Source organism: Ursus americanus, chromosome 14 (assembly GCF_024610735.1).
Source record: "Ursus americanus isolate L20-20 chromosome 14, mUrsAme1.1.p, whole genome shotgun sequence".
NCBI classification, from domain to species: Eukaryota; Metazoa; Chordata; class Mammalia; order Carnivora; family Ursidae; genus Ursus; species Ursus americanus.
This window is the reverse complement of record NC_142140.1, coordinates 4,641,150-4,668,497: the sequence shown is the minus strand read 5'-3', so window position 1 is coordinate 4,668,497 and position 27,348 is coordinate 4,641,150. Positions and strand designations below refer to the sequence as shown.

General features: G+C 51.7%; 1 protein-coding gene across 2 annotated transcripts in view; it reads left to right on the top strand.

Moving 5' to 3' along the window:
- The first annotated feature begins 8,749 nt into the window (after positions 1-8,749).
- The window catches only part of GRIP2 (glutamate receptor interacting protein 2), a 95,469-nt gene continuing 76,870 nt past the window's right edge, over positions 8,750-27,348 (top strand). For both annotated transcript variants that reach the window (XM_087866748.1, XM_087866747.1), the window contains exon 1: positions 8,750-8,845. In XM_087866748.1, coding sequence (XP_087722874.1) covers positions 8,791-8,845 — 55 coding nt within the window. In that variant the 5' untranslated portion in view covers positions 8,750-8,790. The remainder of the gene's footprint in view (positions 8,846-27,348) is intronic.

Here is a 27,348-nt window from a genome sequence, read left to right as displayed (position 1 = left end):
CTAACATGGCTTGATGGCTACTTTCATACATCAGCACGACTGGCCATGGGGTGTCTGCATATTTAGTCAACCATTACTCTAGGTGTGTCTCTGAGGGTGTTTCTGAATGAGATTAACATTTGAATCAGTAGACTGAGTAAAGCAGGTTGTCCTGCCAAAGGTGGGTGGGCCTCATCTAATCCGTTGAAGGTCTAAATAGAATAATAGACTGAGTAAGAAAGAATTCTTTTTCTCTGCCGGACTGTTTTTGAGCTGGGACATCGTTCTTCTCCTGCCTTTGGGCTCAGACTGTAATTCACATCATTGGCTCATCTTGGTCTGGACTTCTCAGCCTCCATAATCACATGAGCCAATTTCTTATTCATATGTATATATAATCTTCATATACATACACACACATCCTTCTGGTTCTGTTTCTCTGGACAACCCTGACTCATACACATGGGGTTTTTCAGCCAGCCTGCATTGCTGGAACATGGCCACATCACACAATGTCACCCATATGAGTCTCTTGCCCTACAGCTCTCTCTGTGGTCATTGCCCAGGACAGGCCTCCTTACGTTCACTTGGACCGTCACACGAACCCCCTCACTGGTCTCCCTGTTTCTGATCTTGCCTCTCTAATCCGTCCTCACCAAAGGCCGCAAGAATGCAGTTTCTAAAACCCACATCAGTCCATGTTATGCTTGTACTAAAAAAGTTTCTCTTTGCTTACAAGTCCCAATTTTCTCATCTGTAAAATGGGAGGGTTGAGAAGATGAACTCTGTGACTCCTTCTAGACATTTGTTTCCATGATATGGAATGTGGTCCTCACCCCTTGGATTAGCAGCAAAGGGACGCTCCTCATCTGGCCCCACAGGGCTGCATTATTCTTCTCCCATGACCCGTGTGTACCGATTCCACTCCATTCAAACCGCTGTGCTCTCCTGACTGCCCCTGGCCATCTGGCCATGTTGCCCGTGCCCTCCTAGCAGGCCAGCTCCACCTCCTGTGAAAATCTTTCCCATTCATAAGGGCCCGACTCAAATACCACCTCCCTCATAATGCCTCGCCTGAATTTAAACTGGATACGACGAGATTTCCCCCTCGCCTTCAAATCCCCACTAGAGGACACGGTGCAAGGGACTGTGACTCCCTTCGCTGTGCGTTGTTAAGCACACTCTCTGCACTTAGTAAGGACTTTAAAAATACTTATTGAATTGATTCCATTTTATATTTACAACCCTATTCTTTGTTTCCCATCTGTACCATGGGTTGTATGTTCTGTTTCCTGTTTTCTTTCCTTATCTTAGACTGATTAAAAAGCAATTTTTATTATTTCATTTCACCCTCTGCCAGTTTATTAGTTTTACTCTTTTTGATAATTTAGTGGTTACTCTCAATATTATGACATGCTTTTATCACATGACGGACAATGCTAGAATGCTAGGACCTTTTGCTACTTTAACTCTTTGTTTATACTCCCCCTGTTGTTGTGCATTTTAATGGTATATACTTTTTAACCCCCAGAAGACATCACTGTAGCTTTTTGTACAAAGTTCATTTCAATTTACTCCAAATGTACCCTTCATTCCTTCCTGCATGCTCATATTTCCGTCTGGGGTTATTGACCTTCTGCTGGGGAGCTCTCTATAGGATGTCTTTTCATGTGGTCTGTTGGCAATGTGTCTCTAAGTGGTCTGTAAACATCTTTATTTTACCTTCACTGTTGGAGGATTTTTTCCCCTGGGTACAGAATTTGGGGTTGGCAGTTGTTTTCTTTCAGTACTTTAAAGATGCTATTGTTTTTCACCTTACAATGTTTCTATTGAGAAGTTCACAGTCAATATGACTGTTGTTCCTTTGAAGGTCAAGTGTCTTTTCTCCTCTGACTGCTTTTAAGTTATTTATTTATTTATTTATTTATTTATTTACTTACTTACTTATTTAATTATTTGCCTTTGGATTTTAGCAATTTTACTCTTGCGGGAATATGGGTGTGGTTTTCCTTATATTTCTCCTGCTTTGGGTTTATAGCATTTATTGGAACTGTGGTTTGATGTGTTTTTACCAATTTTGGAAGATTCTTGGTCATTACCAGAACTATTGCCTCTGCTCCATGCTACCTCTTCACTACGTCCTATGCGTCCCTTTCCTGAATTTTCCATTATTTTTCCTCTTTATTTTGAAGATGTTTTTCTGCATAGATTTTACGGACTTATCTTCCAGCTCACAGATCCTCTCTTCAGATGTGCAAAATCATCTGTAAACCCATTGATTGAGCTCTTGATTTCGGTGATGGTGTTTTTCAGCTCTTGAATTTCCAATCGGTTATTTCTGACAGATCCCAGGTCTCTATAAAATTGTTCATTTGTTGCATCTTCTCGAACATATCAGTCACAGTTGTTTTAAAGTCCCCATGTGATAACACTCATATTGGGGTCATCTTTGAGTCTATTTCTACCAGATATATGTTTTTTTCCAATTTGGTTCTGTTTATTTATGTGTGTGGTTAAAACATTTTTTTTTCTAAAATGAATACCAGATATTGGGCATGGGAAATAGAAAAGGATCTTCGTGTTGTTACCTTCCTCCAGATAAGACTTTGCCCTTTCCCGTGACATAGCTAGAGTTGGAGCATACCATCTTAATCCGATCAGAGGCTGAGTTGATCCAAGTCTAGGTTGCATATTTTGTTAAGTCTTGGTCTACCTGTGGTTCCCCCCTTACTCCTGGGCTATAACCCGCAGTCATCAGAACTAAAAGCTTGGGATATACGCTTAGACTTTTGGGAGTAGGCATCCCAGCATGCCTACTAACTGGTCTCTTAACAAAAGGGTGGGGCATGGATCAGGCTTTTGCTTTGCCGAGTAAGCTGTTCAGGCTTGTGGCTGGAGACGAGCATTAGGGGATGAGAAAAGGAAGGCTGATTCTGACCCCTGCATGCTCCGCCTTCCCTTTCCCCACGCTGTGCCGGGCCTTGCCCTGAATGTCTGTGACCCAACTGGGTAGGTATTTAAAGAATAGTCATCTACAGGACTCAGACGTTGGGCTGCCTGGGGCTTCCAAGTCATTGTTCTGGCCCAGACACTAGACGCTGCTGCTTCTCAAAGGGAGCTGGGGAGATGTCTCCCCCGCAATGACCACTTGGTGGTGAAGTAGGGGGAGAAGCTGGTTTCTGGTTTTGGGGGCTGGCACAAGCTGAAGGTAGACTCTGGAGTCAGAGTGCTTTCTTCCCACACAAGAATATGATGTCCCCCTCAGTCCCAGCTGGACCACGTAGAGAGCTTTAGGCTTGAGGAAAGAGAAACAAGAAAAGATCTCTGGACTCCAGCTCTTGGTCTGCCCCACCTTGGACGAGTGGCTTTGGATGAGTCGTTGCCCCTCTCTTGACTGCATTTGTCAAGAGCTGTAGAATAAGGGGGTTGGGCTGAGGTTCCTTCCAGGTCTAGGCACCTGGGATGCCTTCCATCGAATGCCCCAGGGCCTAGACCTCCTCTTATTACAGCTGTCCTGCAGGGTGAGGGTTATGAGCCCCTCTTCACAGATAGGTAAATGACACTCAGAGAGGTACAGGGACCCTCCTGAGGTCATACAGCAAATAAGCTGACCCTTTAGGATAAAAGCTGCGTAAGAGCAAGGATTTTGTGTCATGCCTTGCACGTAGTAGGTGCTCAACAAATAACCATTGAGTGAATGAATGCAACAGTGGAGTTGAGATTTGAAGCTAGGACTGAGTGACTCTGAAGCCGTTGTTTCCAGGGCTCAGTGCCACTTCCAGGCAATCCTTTTGGAATTATCTGGATAATGTTCCTGGAGGGGCAAGGATGTATAAAAATGCAAATTACGATTGTTTGAGAGCAATAATCAGGGGAGGAGTGAAATAGAAGATCGGGGTGATGTGGAGGCCAATCCCAGACTCGAGCTTGAAAAGAGAAATGAAGTGTGAGGTCCTGTTCAGGAGCTCGGGCCAGAACACAGAGGCCTTTCTGGAGCCTAGGGGGGTCCTGCAGTAATTGCAGAACAATTGCTGGTGGTGATTGCATGGAACCTCCTGAAGGGCTGGCTTGCATGGTGTGATTATCTTTGCACAGGGTTCTCTGAACCTTTGTGATCTCACAAGCTATTGGTAAAACAATTGGGGAGCATGTACCCCCAAAATGTGTACATATTTATAAGTTACATATATTTACTACACTCAGTCCATATATTAAATACCAGTGAAGCTCGCCTTCTTTGTTAATAAGGAGAAAGAGAAGTAGTATTAGTTCCTTCCGCACCCCGGTGGTTTGCTCAGCTCCCACACATCATCGGGCCGGCTTGTGCTTGCTGCCCTTGCAACCAAAGGCTGTTAGGTTCCCATGAAATACAGTCAGAGTTGGGAGTCCAGAAGGTTCTAGTGTCCCAGCCCTGACCACCTGGAACCAAGCATACATGCGTCCCTCCTCCCCTGAGAGCCCTGGGAGCAGGGGAGCCTGGAAACCTGGGGGCAGCCCGGGTCCTGCCGCTCCTTGGTGAGTAACCTTGGCTGAGTTCAGTCCCTGCTTTGGTTCTCGGTTCCTGCCTGTGGCAGGGCTTACAGTCCTCACCCTACGTCCTGCCCAGAAGGGCACCATGAACCAAGCGTGCTGGGTGGCGGGCTAGGCCCTTGAGGAGGGGCCGTGCCCTGGTCACCAGCGAGGCAGCAACAGGCCAGGCAGGCCTTTGAGTCAGCAGGACCTACTTCCCTGACAGACAACCCCTGCTGCTTCTGTCGCTCAGGGGACCTCTCCATTTCTAGGGTATTAACAGAACTAGGAATGGTAGCTAACGCTTACAGCGGCCCCACTATGAGCCAGACACTAAATGCTTCAATGTATTAACTCATTGACCCTCATGACAACCTTATCAGGGAGATGTGATTGGGATCAGCATCCCCATTTTACAGATATGAAGACTGAGGCACAGTTCCAAAACTCACCAGAGGTGTAGTTTGGAGGTGGATTTGAAAGCAGGTACCTGGTTCTGGACTGTTCCGGGTCCTAAAACACTCTGCCACAGCCCCTCCTGTTACTCCTGCTCCCGCCCTCATTCATTAATTCACATGTCCCCCGTTCTTGCTGCTTTTCTTTTTTCTATTCCTCTGATTACATCCCCCGGCTGTGTCTCCCATTACTGCTAGCTACATCTCCCCTGTCCTATTTCATTGCAAGGTTGCTCACTTGCTGCCATTCTTCTTACTATTTCCTTCCTGTTACTCCCCAAATACTTGCTCTTCTGTTTGCACACTGTCTCTCTCTCCTCTTCCTACGTAGAAGGGCCTCTCCCACTCCTACCGCTGTTCTTCCTGGTCGGGATGCTACTACGTTTCATGCTACCATTCTTAATGTTACCTCTCCACCCTTCTCCTCTCCTCTCCTCTCCTCTCCTCTCCTCTCCTCTCCTCTCCTCTCCTCTCCTCTCCTCTCCTCTCCTCTCTTCTTACTTCTATGACTCCTTTCATCTCTCCTCCCAGTAAGGGATTTCTTCTCTGGCTCTTCCACGTTACTATTTTTTTCTTACTTCTCCTCCAGTGAATAGGACTTGCTCTGTTACCCTCCCTCCTCTTCTTTCTTCTCACATCTCCCTTCTGTGGGTTTCAAAAATACTTGGATCCTTGGACATTCCTCCCACAAGAGGTGGTCTGTGCCGCCTCCCTAGAATTTGGGAGGCTTGTGACTACTTCAGGGAGAGCAGGCAGGGATGCCCCGTGATTTCAGAGGCTAGCTCATGAACAGGGCTGAGGATTCCCCCTTGCGCTGTGGCACACCTGCCTTGCTGTGAGCCCCACGTAGAGGCTCTGCTGCCCCGAGGTTGCCATGCTGTGAGGAAGCCCAGGCCACACGGAGAGGCCATTGGCAGACACTTGGAGCGACGGTCTCTGCGGAGCCCAGCCTTTGAGTCATTCCAGCTCAGGCACCAGTGAATGAAGAAGACTCCAGATGATTCCAGCCCCAGCCTTCAGGTCTTCCCGCTGAGGCCCTGATATCACAGAGCTGAGACAGCCCCTCTGCCCTGCCCAAATTCCTGACGCATAGAGTTCGCGACCATAATACGATGGTTGTTTTATGCCCCCGAAGTTTAGGGTGGCCTGATTTGCAACAATGGTTAAACGGAACGCCCTCCTCTCAAGCACTCTGTCCATCCTCCTCCATGTCCCTTCTCTTTCTCTCCTGCCTCCGCCACTCCTCTCCTGTGCCCTGCCCTCCTCACTGCCCTCCTCTCCCGGCGCCTCTTGACCTTGGAGCCGGTGTGTTTGCCTCTCTCCCTTCAGCCATCCCGGCCCTGTCATCCTCTAAGCAGCGGGCGGCCTGGCTGTGGAGCTCATCAATCTGGGTGCAGACAGCAGTGATTCACAGTTCTGCTGCCGGGGAGACTCACTCCCTTGTCAGAAGCTCACAGCCATTAAGACAAGTTCTGGAGTCAGCACTCTGCAGACTGGGGCCTGAGTGCAGATCTGCCCCTCCCTTGCCCTAACCCCCTGGGCCTGCGCCCTACTTGCTGAAGTGATTAATAATTCAGAATTAATATAGGGCTGGGATATGACCCATTTGAGGGTCTTAGGAGCACGAACAGGGGATAAATATATCACATGGTCTGTGTGGGCAGCGCTGTCTCCGGGTGCTTGGAGCTGGGCAGATCTGGGTTTAAATGCCAGTTCTGACAATTCCTGGCTGTGTGACCTTGGGTAAGACAGTTAACCTCTCTGAACTCCAGTACCCTCCTTTGTAAAATGGGGCTCATTATATCAACCTTGCTGAAGTATTGGGGATCTAAGATCACATATAAAGCTTACCTTCTGGGGCACCTGGGTGGCTCAGTTGGTTAAGCATCTGCCTTCCACGCAGGTCATGATCCCAGGGTCCTAGGACCGAGCCTACATCGGGCTCCCTGCTCAGTGGGGAGTCTGCGTCTCCCTTTCCCTCTGCTCCTGCTCTCTCACTCACTCTCTCTCAAATAAATAAATAAAATACTTTTTTTAAAAAAAGCTTACCCTCACTTTACAAAAGGAGTACTTCTGAAGGCCAGAGTTTAGGTGGCTTTACTGATAGGGTCAAGGTGCCTGGGATTCCACCAATGGACTATCTTTGGGAATACAAGTAACTGGCTCCAGCCTTACTGGACCGTTCAGACAGTATGATGATCTCTGTTTGGCAGGTGGGGAATGTGAGGCTCAAAAACGTGAGGTAATTTTCCCAAAGACACACAGCTAAAAACTGACAAACCCGGATCGAAGCAGGGGATGCTTATTTTCCTCCCAACGTGCACAAAGGGTCGAACGTGCTCTGCACTGACCTCCACATTCATACTTGGCTCTGCTGATGACTCCCAACGCCCTCCCCCTCTCTGAGCTAGATGAGCAAGAAAAGGTGTTCAGGAAAATAGGCTGACTTGTTTGGTCAGCGAGGAAACAGCTTTTACCGAGGTATAGCTGTTTTTTAAAATATTGTTGTAAAAATTTATTTAAAAACTTTAGCTTATTTTTTGGATAGGTAATGCATTTCCAGGGTCCAAAATTTCAAGAGGCACAAATGGGGATTCAATGAAAAGTGAGTCTCTCCCACCTGCCCCTGGTCACACTGGAAGGAACCAATGTTTCCACTAGAGATAATTTTCCACATACTTGAGCAAATATGAATGTAGAGCCTTCCCTCCTGTTTTCTGCACATATTATAAACACTGTTCTTCATTTAGTCTTCTTCCAGAGAATGTTCTCCTCCTTTTTTATGGCAGTGTAGTACTCCTTTGTCTGGATTGCCCACCCACCTTCCCCTTTCCCCCACCCATCTCCATGGAGGAAGCAAATCTGACTTCTGAGGATAGGACCCTCCTGTGCCCCTTCCCTGGCTGTTCTTCCCAGACTCTCTGAGACCTGGTGAACTCAACGGCTGCCAGGCAGATGGAGGGCAACTGTGATTGTGTGCACTAGACAAAGCCTGCATACAGACCGACCTCCTTCCTGCTGGCCTCCAGCCTTCGCTGTGTTTCCATGGACAGGCCCCACACTCCCTGGGCCTCCCCTGTCTCCTCTGCAAGATGCCACCCAAAGGCCTCCCTCCCGGGGCGGGGGTGAGGCCTTCTGTGGGGGGTCCTACCCAGCTTACAGGCTAGAGGCCGGGGTGCAATCATTCATTGATTCCCTGGTTCATTCATTTATTGCCTCGGTCACTTATTTACATATTCCTTCACCCATTTATTCAGCCATTAATTTTCTTATTCGTCAATTCACTAACTCATTCATTCATTCAGTCACTCATTTTCTCACTCGTCTATAACCCGATCATTCACTCATCCACTCACTCCTTCACCACTTATTTAACGCATTCATTGTTTCACTCATTCATTCATTGACTAATTGGCTGTGATTAGCATTATTAGGCTGTGACTTGGAGAGCGCAGGGCTGCGGAGCCTGGAAATGCTGGCGGTGGGGGCCGTGGGAGGGGAGCGGCGGGGGCGAGAGCTCGCGGGCTGCGCGGGGTCCCCCTCCAGCCCGGCTCTCCGTGCCCGCCCCCGCCCTCCGCCCGCCGCCCCGCCCCCCGCGCCGGGGAAAGCGCGCGCTCTCGGGGAGCGTCGCTGCTCAGCCGCGGGCTCGCGAGCCGAGCGGAGCGCCTGGCGGGCGCCCAGGCACCCCCGACCCTCGGCGGCCGCCCATGCCCGTCGCGCCCCGGGCCCGCGGCCCTCCCCAGCGCTGCGCTGCGCCGCCCGGCCCGGCGGGGGCGGGGCCGGGGCCGGGGCCGGGGCCGGGGCCGGGGCTGGCGAGGCCGGGCCGGGCCGCAGAGCGGCCGCCGGGATGCGGGGCTGGCGGAGGAACCTCGCGCTCTGCCTGCAGCGGCTACCGGACGAAGGTAGGAAGCGGCCGCTGCCCGGGCCGGCGAGCACCGGCGCGGCGCGGGGCGCGGAGGGCGGACCCAGCGCCAAGCTGGCCGGGGGCACCGGCCGAGGGTCTCCGCGGGAGGCGAAGGGCGGGCGGCCGCGTCCGAGGAGCGGAGCTTGCGGGGTCACAGCAGGACGCGCGGCGCGGAGCGGAGCCTGGCCGGGGAAACCTGCGGGAGCGCTCCGCAGGGCGCGCGGAGGTGGGACCTGGGGCTTGGCAGCCGCTAGAGGCTGGAGCGCAGCCTCTGAACCCTCGAGGGCGCAGCCCCGGACCCGCTCGCGAGTCCGGTTCCCGGAGCGAGCCCTGGCCGGCGCGGCCACCACGTGCCTCCCCTCTCCCGGCGAGTTTGCCGGGGGTCGGACTGTGCAGGTGCTCTCGGCGGGGGACTTCGGCTCCCGACGCTGCAGTCACCGGGACCCAACTTTTCTTCGCACGCCCGGCAGTACCCCTGCGCCGACCCCACGGTCTGCGGTTCGTCAAAGTTGCAAAGAGGCCGGAGGCGGGAGGGAATGCAGGGGTGGGGGGTAGATTCGGCCGCACTGCCCCCAGCCCTGGCCTGGCCCTGCCGCAGCGCTGCGGCGCAGCCCCCTCCGCCGGGGCGCCTCTAGGGCTGCTCCACCCCTATACCTGTTGTCGGAACCGCGGTGGCGGAGGGAGGAGGAAGGACCCGCGCCCAGGCCCTGCCACTGCTGAGGAAAGTTCGGATTCGGTGCTAGTTAGGAATTGAGAGAGCTGTGAGTCAGGGTTAGAGTGAGGTGGGACTGGCAGCCGCCCACCCTCTGCTCACTTAGGAGGGCATTATGGCGGACTTACTGGCACTCTGAAGCACATCTGCACCTGTCTTTAACCTTCACAGCCACCCCCTTGGGAGGGCGCTGTCATTCTTTCCACTTTACAGGTGAGGACACTGAGCCTCAGAGAGAGGAAGCCTCCTGCCCAAGGTCACACGGCCAGTAGGTGGTAAAGCTGGGGTATGAACCTAAGTCTTTGTGACCAACAAGATCTTGGTGGTGTCCAGCCCCCCCCCCTTGCTGTCTGACCCCCAAGTTGGGCCCGGCTCAGTTCATAGGGAAGGATCCATTTCCAGCCCAGGCCAGAAGCTCCTGTGTGGGTCATGGGGGAGGGGAAGAGGAAGGTGACCGTGAGAGCTCATCCCTGCTTCTCCTGCCCTGTCCCCAGGGTTAAGTCAAGTCTGTAACCTCTACCCCACTGTGGCCCTAGGTTCTGAGGACCTGGCAGCAGGGCCTGTGGAGAGTCTTGGTTAGACACTCATCAGGCCTTAGCTGGTGCCACAGCACCCTGGCAGGCTAATAGCTCTGCCCAGCAGAGAGGGTGGACCTTCCTCCCCTCCTCCAACCTGAGTTGGTACTGATGGCACAGCTATAGGTCACAGAGGGTGCCCGGGTTTCCTTCTCTGGGGTTGAGGGAGGAGGAAGGTGGATAAGCCTACCAACAAGAAGATCTTGGAGGAGTGCCCCTAAGAAGAGCCAGGTACCCATGGCCAACGTTCAGTCTGAGCTTGGCCCTTCAGAAAACGGGGCAACTCGACCACAGGCATGCTCTGTGCTCTTAGACAAGTCATTCCCACTCTCTGAGGCTCACTTTCTGTATCTCTAACGGGAGGGCCTAATGATTGTCCCGTAAGGTTCCTAGGGAGATGAAATGAGGTCTTGGCCCTGGGATAGCACGTAGCCCAGAGCAGGCTTTGAAGTGAGAGCTGTGATGTCCTGGGACAGAGGGGGTTGCTCTCTTGCTCCTGATTCGCACTCCCCGCCCTGTGTGTGTATGTGTGTGGGGGCCATGGTTGAGGCATGTGGGCGGGGTGTGTGTCTGTTGTGTGTGTGTGAGGTGTGCATGGAGGCACGTGGGTGTCATGTTTGAGATGCATGCGGGTATCAATGAGGCTCACATGCGACATGCATGAGGCATGTGGGTCTTGGGACACCTACATTCATTTTGCCTGCCACTGGCCACTTCTTTTGAGAGGAGGCCACTTCTCCGCTCGTCAGTGCCAGGAGGTACCCAGGATTTGAGTTTTCCTTGGAAAATCTTACTTGAGATTGATCCTTGAGCTCAGCACTAAATCAGAGGGTGGCTGGTGCGTCCACCCGTGCTGGCAGGAAATTACTATTTTAAAAAGACAAAATCCCTGGCTTTCTCTGGGCCACGGGAACATTGGTTCCTGTGGGCTGGATCTCAAATGAGAGGCTTTGATATATATGTCCAGCTTGATAAGAGGCTCATGGGAGGAGGTCAGTCAAGCCCAAGAGTGACAGAGAGAGACGCAGAGACAGGGATATGGACCTGGCATCCTCAGTGAAAAGTCAGCGGGAGGCATATTTTGAATAAAACCAGCTTACCTGCCTATTCTGTGGTATAATTTAAGGCGCTGGGGAAAGAAGACCAGACTCATGAGCTGGACTTAGCCTCTCCACTTGCCAGCTCTGTGACATACTCAGTTCTTCTGGGCTTCAGTTTTTCCCCCTCAATCCATGAAGTGGGAAGCGTAACCTTGCAGGGTGGTCTTGAGGAGTCAGTGTTCACGTACTCTTGTATAAAGCCAAGCACATAGTAGGTGCTCGAGAAATGCTAGCCCTGCTCTTCCTTTCTTGATCCTTACAGCTGCTTTAACTTCACATTTGGGGAAATGAGCTGGTGCGTTGGTCAGTGGAGTAACTCAGGACTCAGGGTGGATTTCCGGGTTGTGAGGAGCCACGTCGAGGCTCTCCAGTGCTAGGGTTTGGGGGATCCAATCGGGTTGTGTCTACCATGTGGCTACTTGAGTCCACCATCTGGCCTTCCCCAAGGAGGTTGGCCAAAAGCGTGGTTATGCTCCCCGTTATGCTCCCCACACACTTGCACAGCACATGTGTCCAGGTCGCTCTGCCGTTTTGGGAGCCTGAAGTCGTAGTCATGTCCGTTGAAGAGAGACACAGACAGCCACTGGGATGGGGAAACTGATTCTAGCTTCATGATGCTTCTGAGTTTGTGCGTGCGTGCGTGTGTGTGTGTGACTTGTGTTCTTTTTTTTTTTTTAAAGATTTTATTTATTTATTCGACAGAGATAGAGACAGCAGAGGGAACACAAGCAGGGGGAGTGGGAGAGGAAGAAGCAGGCTCCCAGCAGAGGAGCCTGATGTGGGGCTCGATGCCGGAACGCCGGGATCACGCCCTGAGCCGAAGGCAGACGCTTAACCGCTGGGCCACCCAGGTGCCCCGTGACTTGTGTTCTAATGACATTCCAGTTTGATGTTTGTGATCCCCTAGACAATGACACATTTTTTTTTCTCTTCACTGCAGAACATGCTTCCAGAGGACTCCCCTGCACCCCCCACCACCCCCAAGTTCTTGCTGGTTCCTGTGTGGGGTCCAAAAAATGAAAACCAGTCCTCAGCTTTGAGTTGCCCCCAGTCCCTCAGATAACAAAAGTTCAAGGTGCCCAGTGCTTGGGGAACGTGGAGTTGAAGGCTGCAGCAATTCTGAGTGGGCAGGCTGCTCGGAGGAGGGGGCGCTGCGGCCCGGGGCGGGTCAGCTTCTACTGGCAGATCCTTCCCGTGGTGTGGCCTGATTAATTTTCCTCCTTATGCCAGTCCTTTCTGCTCTCTAATGGACTCTTGGAATGTGAGCCAGGAGGGTTAGTAGAAGTCATCTCTTCTTATTAGAGAGATGGGGAAATACAGGAGCAGTGAGGAGGAAGTGACTTTTTATTCATTCAACAAATATTTATTGGGCTTGTTCTGGGGGCTGGGGATATGGCCATGAACGAGACAAAGACCCTGCTGGAGCAGACTTCACATTCTAGGGAGGGGAGACAGGGGGCAAGGAAATATAAATAGGAGTGGGACAGTTCTAGAATCACAAATGAGATGAGGGCAACAGAAGAGCAGAGGGCAATGTTGTGGGGAGTCCCAGCGGAGGGAACTTCTCCAGACAGGGTAGCCGGGGGTGGTCAGGGAAAGCCTCTCTGAAAGGTGACTTTTGAGCTGAGACTAAAGAGCAGGAAGGCTCAGGCCTGCCAAGAGCAGAAGGCAGAGCTAGTAGGCGAGGGAACAGCAAGTACCAAGAAAAGGCCTGGTCTGCAGGGCGCAGTGTGGAGAGGACCAGTTTGACCTGTTGGAGGAAGAACAAGGAGCGAGGGAGAGGGAGAGTGATGAGCAGTGAGGCTGGAGGAGGCAGACCATGAGAGGCCAGATCACCGTAGGGGAAGGAGCGTGGATTTTATTCCGTGTTGGGAGCCTTTGGAAGTCTTGACCAAGCACTTGGGCTGGCTCCGAAGATGAGCAAGGTTTTGAGTGATGGAAAAGGCAGTGGGGAGAGGCACGCCAGGCAGAGGAATGGCATGAGGAAAGGAGCGGAGGTGGGAAAGCTGTAGGGGGTGAGGCTGCCAGACAGGCAGGGACCAAAGGCATTGAATGCCGCTCGGGGGAGCTGTCTAGGGTTCTGACGGGCACATCCGGTGTCCCTGCAATTATGGACTTGTGTGTGTGTGTGTGTGTATCCGTGGTACCCAGCTAGCTGATGTGTCCCTGTGCTGGTTACCTAGGAGACAGCGGGAAGACGATGGGGCGGGATCTGATTGGCTACTCACTCCTGCTGCTCATCTCTCTGTCAGAACTGCAGGCAGAGGTTACAAATGGTCCATGCGGGCATGCCAAGTGCTGGAAGGGGAGCTTGCGAATGTTCGTTGCCCTGAGTCCTGTGTGTATGTGTGTGTGTGCACGTGTGCGCGTGCACGTGTGTGTGTGTGTGTGTGTGTGGTTGCCAGTGCATGTGTGTGCCCATCTTGAACAGAGCGGCGGCATCTGGAGCTAATGTGCTTCCTGCTGTGAAACATCTGCTCACTGCCTTAAATCAGGTAGTGGGGGCCCAGATAAATTTAAGAAGAACCAGCCAGACTTGGGGAAGGCTCTGTCGTTTGGTTTTAATAACTGCAGTGTCAACCTTGGAGCTGATTTTCAACATTTCCCCTATCTCTAAAAATGCAAATAAAGCTTTGAGTGGCGGAAGTTATGTCCCGTGACACGGACTGTGATGTCAGTTGGCAGAATTGCCTCCCCCACCCCAGCCCAAAAGGTTGGTAGAAGACCATAGGTCTGTTTTTTTCCTCCCCTCTCCTTCTTTAGAACAATGATGCCCTCTTTTTCTTCTGCTTTGTGGGTGAAGGGAAAGGCATCCACACTTTAATTTTGCTTAGGAAGGGGACAAACAAGCAAAACCCACCAGAGTGTTTCCTTTGCAGTTGACTTTCTAATGCAGCAGGCCAGGTCGACTTGGGGAAAAACAAAACAAAACGGGAAAAACAAAACGTGGCAACAACAACACCACCCAGCTCCAGGGCTGCAGAAGCTTTAGCATTCTTAGTCTCTCTTCCCCCACTCCTGCCTCCCACTGTGCAGGGCTTGGTAGATGAGGCAGCTGGTGAGGAAGGAAATGAGGATTTCCCTGCTCCCACCCTTGGTTTCTCTGTCCTGTGCTCGAGTTTTAATGTTCCATGTGTGATGAGCCTCCTCTGCCTCTCTGTCATTGGAAAAAAATATCATCCTGTTTCCTATTGGAGACAAATCATACCATGTCTTCCATTCATTGTCTCTATTTCCGGTGTCTCTCTCACCACTGGTCAGAGGTATTTTATCTGAAACATACATCAGGGCGTGGTTTCCGTCTGTTTATACATTCCTCATGTGCTCCGTTACTTACAGGAGGGGTCCTACACTTACATGCCTAAAGGGGCAAGGCAAGTGACCCAAAAGATGAGTGAAGAAGGCCCCAGGGCCTTTGCACTTGCTGTTCCCTCTGCTGGATTGATCTTACAGGTGCACGATTCACTCATTTCATTTAGGTCTATGCAACTGTTTCGTCCTCAGAGAGGCCTTCCCTGACCCTCCCATCTAAAATGGCAGCTTTTTAGCTGTACAACTTTCTTTTTCTTTCCAGCATTTTGCACTGCCTGACCTTATGTTATATCCTTGTTTGTTGCCCTTCTCTCACTAGTATGCAAATGTCATGAGGGCTGTGGCTGTGTCTTTCTTATTCTCTATCTTATTCCCCGGTAACCAGTAATTGCCTGACACGTAGTAGTTGCTCAGTAAATATTTGTGGATGAAGGGAGTGAAATGGGTCTGGGGGACAGAGAATATAGACTTTATGGGAGCTCTTGCTCAGCATCCCAGATCCGATTTTTCTGGAGAAGCTAAAGACCCAGAGTTTTGCATGCCACCTCGCAACTCCAGAATGTTAAACACTGATTCAAACGAAGATCCTGGGGGTCGAGCAGCCTTCGTTTTGGAGTTGGAGGCCTCTCGTATTCAAGGCCCTTTGCCATCTGGCTGCAGTAACCTCTCTTCCCTCCTTAGTCATGCACAGACCTTGTTCTGCCCCACCTCTGAGCCTTTGCTCAGGCTGCCACCCTGCCTGGAGTGCCTTTCCTCCTCCCTCTTCTCCACCCGGCAAAATATTGTTTCTTCTGGTTCCAACCACAGGCCAGGCCAAGGGGCAGCTTCCTGTTGTCGCCCTCCTCTGACGTCGCAGAATTAGTCCCTCCCACCACGTTTGTCCTGGCCCCTTTCCTTTTAGAGCATAACTATGTCTACTCACCTGTCTCCTCTACTACACACGGAGCTCCAGGGGCAGGAGCCCTGTCTAGGCCATCTGTGGGTCTGCAGCACCCAGCATAGGGTCCGACATACAGTAGGTGCCCACTAAGTGAGTGGTGCATGACATAGAAAGGAAGGGGAAGAACACACCTTTCTGAGCATCTCCTGTGAACAGGGCCCTGGGCTGACCGTATATACATCCTTCACTCGCAGTGCCCTAGTGACGAGGATGTTGGGGCTCAGAGGGGCTATGACTTGGCCTGAGTTCCTGGTGTGCACAGGGCTCCCCATTGAGTGGAATAGCCTCTCCCTGCCTGCTGTGCAGTCCCCACCTCATTCCATTCTTTTTTTTTTTTAAGATTTTATTTATTTATTTATTTATTTATTTATTTATTTATTTATTTATTTATCGAGAGAAAGGCTGAGCAAGGAGTTTCTGATGTGGGACTTGATCCCAGGACCCCGAGATCATGACCTAAGCCAAAGGCAGATGCTGAGCCGACTGAGCCACCCAGGTGCCCCTCATTCCATTCTCTAAACAGACCTCTACGCTTTGCCTTTCTGAGCTTCACTTTTCTTCTCTGTAAAATGGGAGCATGACCAGCCTCCAAGAGAGCTGTCGTGAGGCTCCAGAGATGACAGATGGGGGAGGGCTTTGCCAGCTACGGAGTGGGGTGTGCTCGTGGGACGGCGACTGGCACGGTGAGGGCAGTGCCCAGTTACTCACTGAGCAGGACCGTGCCTCGCCTGTGTGTCCGAGCGTTCGAGGAAATATTTATTCTTCTTTCCATTCATTCTTTCATTCTGCAATGTCATTATTAAGCCCCTACTACCTGCCAGCTACTTCTCTTATACCCTTTCACTTTATATTCCCGGAAACCTGACCTCGTGTAGGTCTTGCTATCTCCGTCTCACAGTCGGGAACCTGAGGCACAGAGAGGTTACGTCTCTTGCCCAAGGATGGAGGCACTGCTAGGAAGTGGCAAAGCAGGATTTTTTACCCCAGGAATGTCTTCCTCCCAAACCAGGGCTCTTTCTGTGACCCCTGGCTGCTTTCTTTGGAATTCTGGTTCCAGGAGTCACAAGCAATGGGGCACTCAGGGAAGGGGCATGGAATTCTGCCTGGCGTTTGGGAATTGGCACTGACCTCTGACCGGGGTTTTAAAGAGCAAGGGGGAGTGGCCAGGAAGAGAAGGGCACTTGAGGCCAAGAGATCAGTGTGTGCAAAAGCACAGAGTTGAGAAGAACCTGGTGTGACCACAGTTGTGCAGTGTGGCTGGCATGTCAGCTGTGTGTGCTATGTGTGTGTGCGTTGGGGGGGTGGGATTTGGCACTAAAAAAAGAAATGGATCTAGAGCTTTCTTCAGAGGATCTGGTTACCCAGGCTTACATTTCTGCTGTCCCTTGTGGGCTGGGGGTGTGCTTGCCACACTCCCCGTCTGGCCACTGATGCATTCACTCCCTTGCTCACCCTTAGCGGTGTTTGTGTTTGAGACCTTGAACTCAGCCACTAAAGGAGTTTGAACTTCGTCATCTTCAGGCGGCTGAAGGAAGGGTTTTTAAGCAGGAGGGTGATGTGTTCAGGGAGCTTCTGCTGGCGGCTGGGGCATGAGAGGCAAGGCAAGTCAGGGAGACCCCCAAAATGACCATGTTAGGAGGGTCTGCTCAGCACTGCAGGTGCCTTATTCCAACTGTCTCTACTCCCCCTAATGACCCTGCAAGGTCGGGTTATCAGCCTTATCGGAGGAAACAGAAGCTACGAAAGTAGATGCCGTAAAAGAAAGGATTGAAAAATGGGACCACATAAAAATGTAGAAGTTATCTCTGACCAAAGGCGCTATTCACGAGGTTCCAAGACAAGCCACGGTCAGGAGGGAAAGTACTTACAACCTACATCACAGGTAAAGACTAATATCCAGTGTATATCAGGGTCTCCTGCAAATCAATAAGAAAAGATACACAGTCTAGGAGGGGTGTCATGGATTCAACCAGGAAGTTACTAGAAGACACCCAAATGGCCAGGAAGTGAATGAAAAGACAGCCGACCTCAACATTTTAGGGGATTATTCTGTTAGCATGAGGAAAATGCTCAGAGAAACAGCAGCACAGTATCAGTTTTAAGGGGAAGTTAAAAAATCCATAGCGTCTAGTGTTGGTGAGATCACAGGGGACGCAGAAGTGACATGCAGGAAGGGGAGGCATGTAGGAGGGCAGTTTGACAAGTTAGCTGGCAATTTGGAAAGCACTTACACCCTTTGACCCGGCTGGCTATTCCTTTTCTAAGTATGGTAAGTATTTTCTAGTCTAGAGAAGAAAATCTAGCATAGATGCATAAGGCATCGTGGACAGAGACATTTGTGGCGGTGTTCACGGAGGGGGAGAAAGGAGATAAACCAACTGTCCATCGGGGGCAGACTGGCATAAGAACACAAGGGTCACGTGGCTCAGATGAAAAACTTCCGACCACGTTAGTGGTCTTTCTCGAACCCCTGCTCCCGCTTGCCGAGCCCCCACCCCTTCTGCCAAAGGGAACGCGGTCACCGATTCCTAGCACTATGCATACACACGCTTTCCCTTCCTTTTACACAAATAGTGGCATACCATCATGCACTTCTGTACCTTGCTCATTTGTCATGAGATCTGTGGTCCCTGAAGAGCAACATAAGCCTCCGGGTTGAGAAAGAGATGGTTCTCAGCACCCAGCACTACACGGCTCTCCAAAATGGCCGTTCAGATTTGTAGTTCCCTTTGGGATTCATGTAATTTTACAAAAGAGGAAAAAAGATTTGAGGGTCAATCAAAAAGATTGACCTTGCTTGTTCAAGGTCCCAGGGCTAGATGGTAGCTTTGGTTTGGCCTGTGGCCTGTCTGCTCCACAGGGTGGAGACTGCCAGCCCAGAGCAGAGGGACATAGGTGGCAGAAGGGGCCAGACGTGGCAGTGGACCGATGTGGAGGGCCGGGCCTGGATGACACTCAGAGTTTCCTGCCTGGGATTCCTCCTGGCCTGGGGGGTCATGCTGGTGCCTTTCACTGAGCAAGGGGGCAGGCAGGGGTGGATTGTAGGGGGCTGAGGGTGAGAGATCTGCCTAGAAGCGTCTGTCCTAGAGGCCCCTGGATGGGTAGCCCTGGGCGCTGGCAGCCCGGCTGGGGAACCCCATGGAGGGGTGCCCTTCGAACAACCATTTTTCAACTCTATGAACAAATGCTTCCCCTCTTTAGTCCACAAGGATAATTTATCCTAGGGTGAAAGATGAACTCTCCCAGGGAGCCAGAGACCCGAGAGCCTCAAATTTACTGCTTGCCTTCTGTGCTGACGGAATGGGCCTCAAGATTTATGTCTGGGGGTTTGTGGGCAGTTGGCTATGCTTGGCAGGAGTCTTAGGGGACAGGCAGGGTGGGGACAGCTGTACTTTATAGTGAGGCTGGGCCCCAGGAGGGTGTAAATCACTGGGCCTCCCGGCCTCCCAGGAGAGCTGCTTCCCTCAAGTGGGCGGGAAGGGGCTCAAGGGGATGATGCCTGAGGACAGCAGAGAACACCCTCCCTCAGAAGCCACTTGGTCCAGCTCCCTCAGGTCCTAGGCGAGGGGACTGTGTCCAGAGAGAGCAGTGCGTAGGTCCCGTGGGAAGTCAGGGTTCCTCAGACCTGAGGGATTAGACTCTGGTTTGAATGCTTTTCTTTTTGCTGTTGTTTCTTTCAGCGATAAGCCAGCCCAAACCACGGGCGTCCCTCTGAACTACTCTCAACCGCCAGCTGTTTGCTGGCACTCTGTGCTGACGGGGACCTCGGGGGTCTCTGCCGTCCAGGAGCCCACAGACTCACAGGGGGGCAGGGGGGCCTCACTCAGGACAGTCTCCGGAGGAAAGAGATGGGAAAAAATATTAAGAGCTTCAGTTTTCATTTGTTTTCTAACACGTTTTCGTGTTTTCTAGTTTTGTGTATGTTTATAATGTGAGCGCTACGCAGACATGGTAACACGGGGCTAAGTCATAACTAACGTGTGTGTTATGGCGGAGGAACGCACGGACGTTTTTGTGCACATGGGGCGCAAGATCAAAAGGGTTCGAGGACCAGTTCCTGCCCACCTTAGTTGGCAGGACCCTGGGGTCCTGGGCTGGGATCTCCCTTGCCCGGAGGGCAGAGAGCGGCATTTACTGAGCATCTGCTACGTGCTGGGCATGGGCGCACCCTTTTCTATCGAGGCTTGGATTCTACAACGACGATGGGTGTGGTTAAGGCCATTTTGCAGACTGGGAGACTGAGGCCCAGAGAGAAGAGATGTGCCCCATTTCATGCCGAGCTAGGACTCATGTCTCAGGCCTCTTGTTGACTGGTTTCGCGGTTCATCCTTTTTCTGTCTCCAGTTAAAAAGGATAACACTTAAAAAATGTTCGTGGTGTGTTTAAACTACTTTAAATAATTAAACACAGCAATATCAGTAAAAAAAAAAAAATCGCAATGTCCCTCCTTCTCCATACAGCACTAATATGTACACGTTTCTCTGGCCTCTTGCCATCATTAAAAAAAGTATCCAGGGGCGCCTGGGTAGCGCAGTCGTTAAAGCGTCTGCCTTCGGCTCAGGGTGTGATCCCGGCGTGCTGGGATTGAGTCCCACATCGGGCTCCTCCGCTGGGAGCCTGCTTCTTCCTCTCCCACTCCCCCTGCTGTGTTCCCTCTCTCGCTGGCTGTCTCTCTGTCACATAAATAAATAAAATCTTAAAAAAAAAAAAAAAGTATCCTTTTTTTTTTTAAATAAAAAGTTTTCATTTTATTTATTTGAGAGAGAGAGAGCTAGCACAAGCAGGGGGAGGGGCAGAGGGAGAGGGAGAGAGAATCTCGAGGAGACTCCACATCCAGCACGGAGCCTGATATGGGACTACATCTCACGGCCCTGAAATCGTGGCCTGAGCCGAAATCAAGATTCTGTCACCTAACCGGCTTGAGCCACCCAGGAGCCCCAAGAATATCCTTTTATATTAAGTTACTTTCTCTCTGATTAAGTATGCAGTTATTGCTAAACGTAGACCATTTTGGAAGGAAAAACCAAGAAGAAAATTAAAATCATCCCCCATCAACCCACCATCCACAGACAACTTGGGTGCATTTCCTTCCAGTCTTTTTTCCCGTCTACTTTTGTTAAGATCATATGACATATACCATTTTATGGTTTTTTTTCTTTGCTTAGTTTTATAGGATTAGCTACAGAATGCCCCCTGGGGTGTCTGTACCAGGCAAAGTTTATTTACCTGTTCCCCTACGGTTGGATAGCAAGGTTGTTGCCAGCATTTTGCTGTTATAAATGAGGCCACAGTAAGTCTCAGCTTTCCTGTGGCCGTCATCAGCCTTGATGTAATTCTGCGTGGGTTTTCTCCCCCTGCAGATGTTATTTCTTACACTTGTCATTCTTAATGGCTGTGTAATCTCCTGGAGTGTGCTGTTCCTCACGTTCCAGGCCATTTCGCCCTGTCCGTATCCCACCAGACTTCCCCACTCCCTCTGGGAAGCCACCCCCTCCCCAATCCCTCCCCCCAGCACCTTCCATGCAGGAAACCAACCTCCAGTGGGGAGGGGAGGGCTGGCATCATCTTGCCCAAACCCCAGGCGTTTGCTGCCTCCCTCCTGCCCTTGTCGTGGTCCTGGCATTCGGACCCTGTGCAGCTGGACTCCTTCCTTTTTCCTTTCATTCTGTGGTTTTAACTAGGACCTATCATGTGCCTAGCCAGTGTTCTAAGTGTTGGGATACAGTAGTTAACCAGACAGTCTTTGTCCTTATGGAACAGGGGAGACGAGCCATAAACTGGTGGAGAAAGAAATAAGAGTTCACAGAGGAAAGTGCTGCTCGGACAACAAGAAAGGGATGAGATGAAAGAGGGTGATGGGTGGTCAGGGAGGGCCTTCTGGAGGTGGTGACATGTGTGCTGGGACCAGTTAAGGCAGGAGCTGGGAGAGGAGGATTCCAGGCGGAGGGAATGGTCCTGGGCACATTGTGTATGTTTGAGGACTGGAAGCCAGTGTGGCCACGGTGCGGTGGGGGAGCGGGGGAGCGGAATGGGGTGAGCCTGGCAGGCCTGGCAGGTAGAGGGGAGGTGTATGGGTTTCTTTGGAGAGTCATGGAAGACTGTCGCAGTGCCCGGCACACAGTAGGGGCCTGGTTGAACTAGCTGCTGTTACTGTTGCTCCCTCTTCATGAAGAAAGTCCAGAGGCGAGACTTGCTTGCTCCAGAATGCCCCCAGGCCACTGCCTGGCCTCCTTGAGGTCTGACCTGTCTCCTCGCTGCGGCTCACACCTGTTCTGTCTGACAGTGGCCCTAGAACAGGCTGGCTCTGCACATCAGCAGTTCCCCCGACCTCACTGGGCCCCAGAATTGGGGGTCTGATGGGCCCGTGTTTGCTCTGAACCATCCTTCTATGTGAAATGGGCTGATTCTGCCTCCTGGGGCTTTTGCCGGCTCCTAGTAGGGGCTTACTAACATCAGCTCCGAAGATATGAAATCAAACATCTTAAAAAATAATATTTTATCTAGAAAGCTCTATGATGTTTGTATGAGGGGGTGTGTGAGCGCCCTGCAGCAGCTCTGGCCCCGGCAAGCTCCCTGGAGGGAGGTGGCCGGTGGCCCCTCAGGGAAAATCAAAAGCAATTGCATCGGATTCTGCACTTAATTTAATGAAAAGTCCCTGCAGGGAGGCAAAGGCAGTGAGGCAGGGCTTGTGGGCTTGGGCAGGAGCGATTCCGGGGAGATTTATGATACTTCATAAAAGATTCAGATCTAGGCTGAGCTTGGGAGGTGCTGGACTCAGCGCTCTGGGCTCTGTCTCCCAGACCTGGGGGTCAGATGGTCTGAGGCTCCTGATGGCCATGACTGCTGTGTGACCCTGGGCAAGTGATGGCCCCTCTCTGCGCTTTGTAGCACCATTTGGCATTCTGAGTTCCTTCCTCCCCCAAGGTCCTTGACTCTAGCCCGCCTCCTGCCTCCCACCAGACCTGCATTTTACAAGCCTTTCTACACCCTTGAGGTCCTTTTCCTCACAGCCTATGCCCTTCCCTGCCCAGTTGTTTCTCCATTTTACAGAGGAGAAAACAGAGGCTCTGAGAGGTTCCCTGGTGCTCCCAGAGTCACACAGCAGGACTGGAGCAGGGATGGGGTTCCCCTTCAGCAGGGGCGGGGTTCCCCTTCAGCATGGGGTCCGGAGCCTCCGTGGTGGGCTTGAAGGCCACTTGGGATGTGTGGCAATTTGATTCTCCACACAGCCCCGTGTGGAGTCTGTCCCGTTGTGTTTTACTTTCCTGTCCAACAGAGAGGGGTCAGGAGAGTTACGGGATCAGCACCAGAGCCGGGAATATAAGTCACCTCCTGGTCTGGCCTTTCTCCCCTGCACTGTGTGACCCTAGGCAAGTGACCTAATGTCTCTGAGCCTCCAAGTCTTCATCTATATAATGAGGATCACAGTATGCTCACGTCCCGGGCTCGCTGGGGGGTCTGTGTGGGGACCAGCTATTGGTAAGTGGCCTACAACAGTACCCCATGTCCATTTTCTCAAAAAATTGTAATTCCCGGGCTGCCCCAACCCTGGAGAAAATCACACTAAAAAAGGAGCCCATTCGTTGCCAGGACCAGGGCTTTGCTGGTATGGCCCCTCCCGAGGCGGCAGAGGAGGGAAGAAACTTACCGTAGGCTCGTGGTTGCAGATGGCAGGCCGCTGATTTCTTTACCTCTTCCTAATCAATATGCACGACACATAAATAAAATACCGCACTTGTCCTGCTCCACCCGGATCCAGGCCGGCGGTGACCGTCGGCGGCATAGCTCTGAAGCAGGCTCTGTGCGCGTGTGGGGTCTGGCGAGCGGGTTAACGAGCTGACGATTCCTTCCTTAACCTAATTCCTTGTCACATATCCAGCAGCACTGAGTTCCGTGTTCTGGACGTGCTGGGCTTCCCCCTCCAGACCTCCCAGCCAGGCCCCAGCACCTTTGGTTTCCCTTGGAGCTGGGCAAGGCTGGACTGCCCCAGGAGGTAGTGAGCTCCCCATCAAGGCTGCTGTCAAAAGGGTTCCTGTTCTGCGGGGGTGTTTGGACTTGGGGATTCTCAGGACATCTCTGGAGATGGGTTGACCACGGTGGTGGGCCTAGTTTTTCCGGTTTGTGCACGGGCTTGCGCCTTGGCAAGAGTCCCAGCCTCCACGCTGTCCCTGCCGCAGTCCGTTTTCCCCGGAGCCTCTGACCCAGCTCATCTGAGGGCCAGGAAATCCAGGTGTAAGACAGAGTCCCGATTCATGGAACTGCCACCCCCAGAGCTCCAAGAAAACCTAGAGTGGGGAAGGAGGCCAGGGCCAGCCTGTGCAGTCGGAAGGACCGGGTTCCGCTTCCACTCTGCCATGTTTTCAGAGTCCTTGGACAAGTTACCTTGCTTCTCTGAGTCTCATCTGTGAAATGGGCACAGTGTTGATGTTTACCTGACGGGGTTGTTGTGAGGCTCGTTCATTCATTCACTTGACAAATGTTTACTGAGCAGCCACTAGGTGCCTGGCACTGCCTCAGGCCCTGGGGTTATAGTGGTGAATACGACGGACTAGTGCCTCGTCCCGATGGCTCTTACATTCTGTGTGCAAGCCAGCCAGGCACCGTGTGAGCGGGTAGATGCTACCAACGGTCGTGGAATGGAAATCAGTGAAGCAGAGTCGGGTCACAGAGATGGTGGAGACGCTTTCTCAGTCGCAGTGCTCAGGAAGGCTTCTCTGGGGAGGTGACATTTGAGCATGCACTTGAATGATGAGAAGGAGCCAGCTCTGCAAATAACTGCATAGGCAGAGGGAATGGCACATGCAATGGCCCTGAGGTGCAGACAAGTCGGGCATGTTCGGGGAAGTCCAGGGCAGCAGGAGGAGTGAGATGAAGCAGGTGACACATCGGGCAGAGGTATTGGCACAGGGCGAATACTTGTTGGCTGTCCTGCTCCTTCCCACTGCCCTCCTGCTTTCTTGCTCTCCCTGGCCTGTGCTTGAATACTCCATGTAATCTAGATGTGAGGGGCAGAGATTCCTATAACGTCCAAGCTGGAACAGCTTCATGACTTGTCCAAAGACCTCTTTTGACCCATCCCAAATAAACCTACGTCCAATGAGTAGCCTATGGTCTCTGTGCCCAACCTGTAGCCATATGTAGCATATGTAGTCAAAAAAGGGCTCATATCCTGAATATATAAAGAGCTCCCATAAATCAACAAGAAAAAAACCCCCGGCAACCCAATAGCAAATTGGACAAGAGATTTGAGTAGGGGCTTCACAAAGGAGATCCCAGTGACCAGTAAACATATGAAAAGGTACCCAACAGCATCTCACAAAGGGAAATGGAAAGTAAAACCACAGGGAGATACCCACCAGAAGGGCTGACATTAAAAAGACTGACAATACTGAGTGTTTGCGTGGAGGTGGAATAGCAGGACTTTCATGCACTGAGAGTGGGAGTGTAAATGTCACTTTACTAAAGATTCCCTGGAGGGACAAGGAGCAGCTTACATCACACCCCACAGAGCAACATGGCGTCACATTCACCCGGCCATCCTCTCTTTTCTCTTCCAGCCTGTCCCCTGGCAGCCCTGGTGCTGGGTCCCCTCTCCCACTCTTTCTCCCTCCCCTTCACAGCCTTCCCTCTGTTGCCCTGCTCATCAGCTTTGCTTCCAGGCTTGCACACCAGTGTCCAAAACAGAAGCCAGGCTCTTTCTCAAGCCTGCTGCAGGAGGTGGTACCAGTTATAAAGTACAGAAACCCAACCCCAACTGGCCTGAGCCAGGAAGAAACCTTAAATGCCCACATTAGCTTCAGGAAGGGCTGAATCCAGGGGCTCAAAGGACGATATCACAGCTCGATCTTTCCATTTCTTGCCTCTTTTTCTCTGTTCTGCCGGCTTTCCTCCAGACTCCTATCATTTTACATTCTGATGGGGAAAGAGTGCACAGAGAGCTCCAGCAAAAGCCCTGGGACTGTGTCCCAGGACAGTATTGGGTCACGTGTTCTGTCCCTTAGCCAGTCACTGTGGCCTAGAGAGTAGACTGCTGTGATTGGCTGAACCTGGCTGTGTCTACCTTGGAAGCAAGGTCAGCCCCATGAAGTACATGGACAGAGGGTGGAGGAGGGCATCTCCCCACCCAGAGCAAAATCAGGGTGTTGCTACCAGAAGAGGGAAGTCTGGATGTTGGATGGGTAGAAACGACTGATGTCCACTACATGCCCCTTCATTCACTTGGGTGAGGAGAGTGGGCTCAGAGTTTATCCGTCAGGGTTCTCCAGAGAAACAGAACCAGTAGGAGATCTGTATATCTATGTATCTAGCTATTGAAAGAGAGAGATTTTATTTTAAAGAATTGGTTCATGTGATTGTGGGGCTGGCATGAGAAATCTGCGGTGCAGCTTGGGTAGGCTGGAAACTCAAGCAGGGTTTCTATGCTGAAGTCTTGAGGCAGAATGCTCTTTCTTCTTGGGGAAACCTCTGTCTTTGCTCGTAAGACCTTCAACTGATGGGATGAGGCCCACCCACAATATGGAGAGTAATCTGCTTCACTCAAACTCAGCTGATAGTCAATGTTAATCAATATCTACAAAAATACCTTTACAGCAACTTCTAGACTGGTGTTTGACGAAACAACTGGATACCATAGCCTAACCAGCTTGACACATAAAATGAATAAACACAGAGCAACAAAGGTGTGCATTTAAATAAGTATTATATGATAATATAAAAGTATGTTTGTCCCCTTCCTCGCTAAGGCTGGGAGAATGACTCAGGGAAGGACAGGAGAGGCCACATGGCCTCAGCACAGGGAGAGGGAAGGAGAACCTTCGGGGGCCACCGGGACCCGGGTGTGGTTTTCACTCGCTGCCATAGAGTGTTGGCTCAGCATCTGCTGTTGGAGGTGGAGCTGAGCGGTGGCCAGACCAAGCTTCTGTCCTGCAGGGTCTCCAGGCTGGTGGGCAGGTAGCTCTGGCATCCAGCAGGAAGTTTCATGGTGGGGTCGGCAGCTCTCCCCGTGCCCTGGCATGAGGTGATTCAGCCATCGGCCGCTGTGCTGAATGCAGGGGCCCTGCTGGTCCCTGATGGAAGGATCACCGTAATTAGTGACAGACAAATGTTACACGTGCAAAGGACAGGCCTGCCCCACTCCCTGGTCTGGCACTGTCCACAGCCCAGAGGAATGGCGTGGAAGAGCATGGGGTCCGGGCCACCTCCGCCATGGCACAGTTGTGAGTCATGGGAGCTGCTCCCTTCTTGGCACTGCTCTCCCCATCAGCGGGATCCCGAAGTCCACGTTTGATGAGAGCCGATTGCCTGCCCGGTGTTCAGCCCAGAGCCGGGAGTTTTGCTGACTTTGAATCAGAGGAGTATTCCGGAACCTGAGACTTCGGAAAGGAAACCAGTCCTTTGCCCCAGGTTGCACAGAAAGTTGGGGAATGTGGGAGGCTGAATTCCAGCCCCGGTCAGCCTGGCTTCAGAGCCGTGGCATTCTTCCCTTCGTGGGGGAAGGAATCCCAACAGAACGTGCACTGCTCGGCTCTTTTTCTCAGCACCACCCATAGCAATAACCACAATTTCGGTACAACCCATAGAAATAAGCACTTGTAAAGTACTCTGCAGTCTGACAGAGTTCCTGCATGTCCATTGCTATGTGAGATCTCATCGCAGACCTGGAAACTTTGCAAGAAGGTTGTCTGGGGAACATTAAAAAAAACTAAGCAAACAAACAAAAACCCCAAAACTATCAAAGTATAACCTATGCACAACAAAATGCATGTGTTTTCGGCGTATAGTCTGATCTGTTTTGATCAGACATGCAGCTGTTTAACCACCACCATAATCCATGTATAATTAGAACATTTCCATCACCCCCAA